This window comes from Dreissena polymorpha, chromosome 3, assembly GCF_020536995.1.
Source record: "Dreissena polymorpha isolate Duluth1 chromosome 3, UMN_Dpol_1.0, whole genome shotgun sequence".
Taxonomy (NCBI): Eukaryota; Metazoa; Mollusca; class Bivalvia; order Myida; family Dreissenidae; genus Dreissena; species Dreissena polymorpha.
Window position 1 is genome coordinate 143,855,280 of NC_068357.1, and position 7,365 is coordinate 143,862,644.

Sequence of the window (7,365 nt, forward strand, 5' to 3'; positions counted from 1 at the left end):
GAGGTATGATATATCGAGAGGTATGATATATCGAGAGGTATGATATATCGAGAGGTATGATATATCGAGAGGTATGATATATCGAGAGGTATGATATATCGAGAGGTATGATATATCGAGAGGTATGATATATCGAGAGGTATGATATATCGAGAGGTATGATATATCGAGAGGTATGATATATCGAGAGGTATGATATATCGAGAGGTATGATATATCGAGAGGTATGATATATCGAGAGGTATGATATATCGAGAGGTATGATATATCGAGAGGTATGATGATGATATCTCGAAATGTAAACATAAGATAATTTAACGGCCAGTTAATACAGTCTTACATTGAAAATCCTGCCCGGAGTCAGACCGACTTTAAAAAAACATTGAGCGTTTACATAGGTCCTGACAGCATATGAAGTTAAGTGCATTTTACCAATTTGTTACTATATAATACAGTATATAGTTATAAAAATCCAGGAATAATTACTAAAGTTTATTCGCATTTTGGATGTTCTATAATTTTATATTAAGAGTAAAACAAATAACCGCTTTTCTTCACGGTTGATTGTTTAAAACATACGTGTATGCCGTCTTTTTAAATGTTAACTTGAAATGTATAATATGTAGAAAAATAAATTTCAAATTTTGCTATGACAATAAATCTTTAATAAATTATAAATGGGACTTGTTAACGGTTATGCAAAATGACAATTTTTCTCTAAATATGGTCATATATTCGAAAAAGAATGTATGTATTGTATTCAAAAAATATTAAAATAAAACTCCAGACTAAGACAAATATTTTTAAAAATATGTGTGAGTTGATGTATGAACATCAATCAAAATATGTGTGAGTTGATGTATGAACACCAATCAAAATATGTGTGAGTTGATGTATAAACATCAATCAAAATATGTGTGAGTTGATGTATGAACATCAATCAAAATATATGTGAGTTGATGTATGAACATCAATCAAAATATGTGTGAGTTGATGTATAAACATCAATCAAAATATGTGTGAGTTGATGTATGAACATCAATCAAAATATGTGTGAGTTGATGTATAAACATCAATCAAAATCGGAAACATTAAGAACTTGTAGCGCATTTCATTTTGATGAACAATTTTGAAAAAATATGTTTCCGATATATTGTTTGAACTATAAAGCAAATAAAAAAGCCTATGTGGCGTAGTTGTAGCGCATTAACTTTTGCTTCTAAATGTCTCGGTATCGACATGAAGGGCTGGCACCTTTTTACCTTTATATTTTTTCCCATATAATTATTATTATTGAAAAACTATTCCAAATGCAACAGTTTTGCTAGTAAATTCATTAAATGACATATTTCAAAACTACAAAATCGATGAACGAGTCCCTTTGAGTGAATAGGTTTGATTGTTAAAGGGGACATTTTGGCATTATTGAAGTTTGTCATTAAATGCTTAAACTGATAAATGTAAACATTGGATCTAAAAAGCTTCAGTAAAAAGACTAGAATAAAATTAGAGAAAAAACGTAACCCTCAACTGGGCTCGAATCATTGACCCCTGAAATAAAAGGACTATCGATTAGGCCACTTCGGCCATCCGTTTTCATACAATGAATGATGCATTTTATACTTTATATAATAAATCCTCGTTGTTTTACAAAATATAACGACAACAACAGAAATCTCCAAATCATTCAATCGTTTCGCGTTGCAAAGCCTTTTAATATTCAGGTTTTTAAATTGTCAAAAGATGCATATAGTAAATATTTTAGAGCATGGTATATTTTCAGTATAACTGTTTCCTCACAAATATCATAACAGCAACGAAAATTTGTGAAACAATTGTTTTTTCATTTCGTCAATTTACCAAAACATGAAAATGCATCTTTAAGGTCATACAATATGTTTAATATTTATAACTTCAAATGAAGTGTAATTGTCATCTCCACTCGATTGAATAGAAATATCAAAACAATAACAATAAGTTATGTGGTAAAAGGGAGGAATTGGATTAGTTTATGTTTTCAATTGTTCTTGGTCAGTAACGCACGTCATGTCTTATTTTTGGACCAAAAGCCACTTGTGTCAAGAGGTCCACTTGAGCTTTCCCCATATTGGTGTCTTAAAAGTGGACATGCATTTAACAAAAACAATCAGTTTAAGAGAATTGGGTTTTCACAGGATCGATGAACGGATTCTGAAAGTGAATATGCTCGAAATCTTCTCACATATTTTAATTTACCGATGGATTTCCAACCAATATCAAGTGACGAAATAGATATACTATCTTAACGTTACCCAAATGTGTTATCACAAGAGTATGTTTTCTTTGAATTTGATATTAGACGTCACCTATGTTATAAATTGAAAGTAAGATCCAATTTGTGTACGAAATTGTACTTACTATGGTGCAATATAAGTATTAACTAAATACATATTTGAATAAGAACAATATTGATGAGTCATTGCGGAAAATACTTTTCCTTAAAAATCCTGTTTGATTGTGTGTTGTCGTTGTTTAACACGTGCCGGATAATTTCTCTTGTCAGTAAATATTTCAACGATAAACGGCGTATTATTTTTAATAAAAGCCACTTATATTGTTGCAAAACACATCAGTTTCCGTTATATAAACCAATACATATTAAAAGAAAACGAGGTCGATATCTTTAAATACATCAAATTGTGTAAGAACATGCAAAATATGCTGAGCAAGATTTCCAACGAAGCTGTAACTTATGCATGTGCGTTTATGTTTGTACTTTTGTGCATGATATATATTGAGGATTTGAGAATATGTATGTCTGCATACACGTGCTAGACCCACTATTTAACACAAAAAAATATTTTATGTAAATTTGCTTTCAGTAAATTATAACGTGTGCTGGCCAAACGCTAACAATCGCATATATTTTAGTGCAACTGTTTTGCAGTTATAGACACACGTTATAAATCGCTTACAGAAACTCATAATGTGTCCCTGGAGATACCAATAGCATTATGTAATCTAGCTGGAGAATGTATTTTATAGTCAATTCGATGTCAAGGAAACACAAACACGCAGCTGTTATGTTGCCAAACTACTGAATAGAAGAATTAATTTTAAAGAAGACTTAATCGCATGTAATCAATATTGCCATGATTGCATATCCCGAGCTTAAATGTATTAGATTTCTTTGATCTTTAGACGAAGAGTTGTCCTAAGAACATGGGCGATTGTACAAGACATTAATTCATAAAAACGCACACAGCAAACGCATTCTTAATGTTCCTCAATGTTAATATTTGTTCCCAAAGAACCGTTTACGTGATGCCAAAAAATGCCCCCCCCCCCCCCTCCTCCCAAAAATCCTTTCGGAAATGAAAAACGATTAAACTAGATTTTGCAAGCGTATTTTGATTATCTTTAATAATTCAATGGTATTTAATATGGTTTTAATGAATACTTAGTTATAACCTAACTGATACTGTTTGTTTGTTTTCAAATTAAGGAAAAGCACAATTGAAGTTGTGTATTTAAAATTGTTTGACACAACTTATTTATAAATTGTTTTAGTAAAAGGCATCGATTGTATTTTAACCATTTCAATTTAATACGGAAAGTTAGATCTTCGGATTAATGTTTTGCATGAAAATTGAATAAAACAATATTAAAGTACAGTATCATTGGAATTGAACCATTTAAAGATAAGAATAACAAAAGTTAGCAATCATGCCTTTAGCGGCCGAAGGCTAAATGCCTTTTTGGTCGCGTTGTGTTCAAATAAAACTTTATTGATTAAATAATAAGAATAAAAGCATGGCTGTTTGCTACGGCGGCGATTGAACATAGTATACGCACTGTTATTCATATATCTTATATGTGTACAAGTAATGCGTACCGTTTGGTGTTTCCGTTTAACGCAGTCTTCGAACGATGCAATCTGAAAATAGCTCATATTTGCGAAGTCAATTAAATGCATCGATCAGTTTGGTCTGTTGACAATCGTTTTGCACATTCGCACAGATGCGGTTTCTGCATGTCATATGATTATTTCATCCGAATCGATTCCATATCAGGAGGTAAATCGAATCACCCATTTCAACCGACATTCCCATTTATCACATCGGGGAATGTGTATTATGTAATGTACACGATTTTTTAAAGCAACAGATGAGCCTTACTGTATTTAAATAACCGCATATACCTCATAGAAACTGCGATACATTTACTTGATCATTAATGCGCATGCTTAGTATTTGTTTATTTATAAGCTGAGTGGCTTATATAAAACTTTAAACAATGATGTGTATTTGACAGTATAATTTGTACATATCAATACAGCGTTAAGTTCACACGTGCGGGGAAAACAACTTTATTTATTCTTAATATACATTATTATTGTAAGTTCAGTTATAAATAAGATTTGAATGATATTATAAGACTTTGACTTTCTTCTTATCAGAATATCAAATGATAACATTTCAGAACTAAGCGACTTCATTTTAATTCGATTTTTTAAATGATATATTTACTGTAATCCAAAACAAATATGTGATATTCAAAAACAAAAATTTGATTATTAATTTTATATTTCTTAGCTCTGAAATATACTATCTTTAATATTATAACTTTTTGGTTGTCGCGTAGTCCCATGATTTATTATTTCTGATACATTGTTAAACTATTTTGCTTAAACAATACCAATGAAATAAGCTTTGCGGTGCGTATTTTCTGTTCAAATAAGTATGTAACGGCTCTCGATACACAAATTGAATTATCAGTTTTTTGTAAATTACAAACATGTACATGTGGACCTGGTTGTCACATGTAATATTAAACATTTAATATCCCGTACAGGTCATAATTAATTTTAGGGTGTCATGAGTTGATCGACATATGTTGTTAAATTACTGTCCGGTTGTAAGAAGGATACTGGAATATACTAAGCAAAGAGAACGAAGCTTTTGACAAGGAAAAATCTCGGTCTGTCTACGTCACGTGTCGTCAATATGAATGTTCTGTTCTTATCGTATTTGTTTAAATTAATATTAGCAAAATTGAAGAAATACATGGAGTAATATTCAACATTTAACGGAGTAGGCGAATAGTTTTGTTTAACACCACATGGCTTTCATTAGTTATTTATTTTTCGTACATGCTGAAATATTTTGACAACCACGTTAATTGTTAAGTTTTGTAAGGAATGCAAATAGTTTTATATTGATTCTCTTTCTCCAATTGTTCCTTAGTACACGAGGCAAAAAATGGAATTCAATAATACATTTAAAAAGTAATCACCTGACGAACTATTGAATATATAACAATATTAATACTGAGTAATTAATGTCTTAGTGTTACTTGTACGCACACACATCATAATTGTACATATCTCATGCATATCGTCTTCGTGCCTCGGACGAGGAGAAACTGCTATTAAATGGTCTCTGGCCCACATTGTCTTATAAATCTAATCGTCCTCTTGAGCTGTTTTCTGAACGACTTGTTTAAAATACTGTATATGAAAGGGTTCGCTACGTTGCTGATTAAGTAAGATCTAACCGTGAAATTGTACAGCAAACCCCAAGTTCTCTGGTCCATATCCGACTGTAGGTTTAAATCAAGAAACATGACAAGGCGGATGGCCAAATGTGGTAGAAAGCTGAGGACAAATACAACAGTTACTGAGAAAAACACTACAATGGTCCCTGCTGACTTGATACATCGGTTTCCATGCACGTGTCGTTCTTTATGAGAAGAAGAAAAAACGGGGAGGCGTCCTGATGAGTTATGTGCCGTTAGCTTGACTTCTTGAGCTTCATACGACCGTTTAGTGGATGATTTGGCAAGACTTCCTATTTGCGGTAGAAATTTCCCCTTCTGGTACTTCCATAACAATCTTCCAATCATTGCGTATAAAACGACAAACACCAGTAAGCAACCAAAGAATATTATTGCGAGCACATAATAGTACACCCGCTTAAGTGTTCCGTCAGCGTTTTGCTCTGAATTCATCGAACATTCGAAGCCGGTATAGAGTTGCCCGTTATGCTCAATATTCCTGGATTTCGAACCAGCAAATATAGCAGCTGGGGAAGACACCAACAATGCCGCTACGACACATATAACGCAGATTAGTTTCGCTTTATGTGGCGAAAATTCCTGGAAGGCTCTACACAAGAAATAGTACCGTTCAAACGACACAGATACCAACACAAACCCAGCCGCAAGAACCGTAGCATATTCCAAAACACGCATAGCTTTACACAGTCCTTCTTGAAAAAACAGAACTTGGTTTCTAAGGTCATACATTTCGAATGGTATCACAAGCAGGCATACACCAAGATCTAGCAGCGCTAGGGACAGAATGAAAGTCCTTTTAGCTGATCTCTTCATTCGGCACCAGTACACCTGCACCACCAATGTGTTGCCGACAATCCCGACAAACATGAATATTCCGACTGTAACGAAAATAGGAATCAAATTCTGAACTTCTATATCATTGATCAAGATTAGCGTATCCAAATTAGATTCCTCTTCTATTACCGATTTATTTACCACTGTTTCATTGGATTTGTTAATATCACTTGACATTGTATCTGTTTTTATGTATTAAATGTAACCAAAATATTGGCGCGACCAATCTCAAACTGTGGAGTATGTTACACCACGATAATCAACTTATGACATTATTCCACGAAAACCTGATCAGGCAGTTCTGGAAATTCACATGACAAGAACAATTATGTATTACTTATTAAATTACGAATTTAGCATTCATCGCACTTACATATCACTTTACTTAATTGGCTTTTCCGTAATAAGTTTACAACCTCGTTTTACCCACTTGTTATACACTTGTGTCTTTGTAGTGTTTAAAGCTCCGTGTGCATGACTTTAATCATAAATTACGACTGTTTACAAACAATTAATTGTATCCGCTTTATTCCTTTCCGATTTGTTTCTTGCGATTGTATTGCTACGTGCGTTGCATATTCCATGCATCGCTGTTATTATCATTTCCAATAGTACTTTCTGCAGAATAAAGAAACAACTGCCTATAGAAATACCCCATACCTAGCAGTCTGACACATAATAATGTTTAAGATGGAATGCTTGGTAATGGTAGAAAAACAAAGGGAGCATTTGACCTTCTCATTACAAAATGCCGACCATTTAACTGATAAATGTAAACGCACTTGTTTGAATGTCTGATTGAATAAACTATTATAATTACAAAATGAATGTCTGATTGAATACACTATTATAATTAAAAAATGGGGTCCGCATGAATTCGACAGAGAAATACATAGGCGAATTTAACTACTTTGTTTTGATGGGCAACGTGACGTGATACAAGGATATATAAACAAATGTCAGTTATAGACTTAT

At 32.8% G+C, this 7,365-nt stretch overlaps 1 protein-coding gene across 1 annotated transcript; it reads right to left on the minus strand.

Annotated features, from left to right (window-relative positions):
* Positions 1 to 5,101: 5,101 nt before the first annotated feature.
* LOC127873914 (orexin receptor type 2-like) lies at positions 5,102 to 6,828 on the minus strand. Its single transcript, XM_052418026.1, has one exon. The coding sequence runs from the start codon at positions 6,565 to 6,567 to the stop codon at positions 5,410 to 5,412; it is 1,158 nt and encodes a 385-aa protein (XP_052273986.1). The 5' UTR covers positions 6,568 to 6,828; the 3' UTR covers positions 5,102 to 5,409.
* Positions 6,829 to 7,365: the final 537 nt, after the last annotated feature.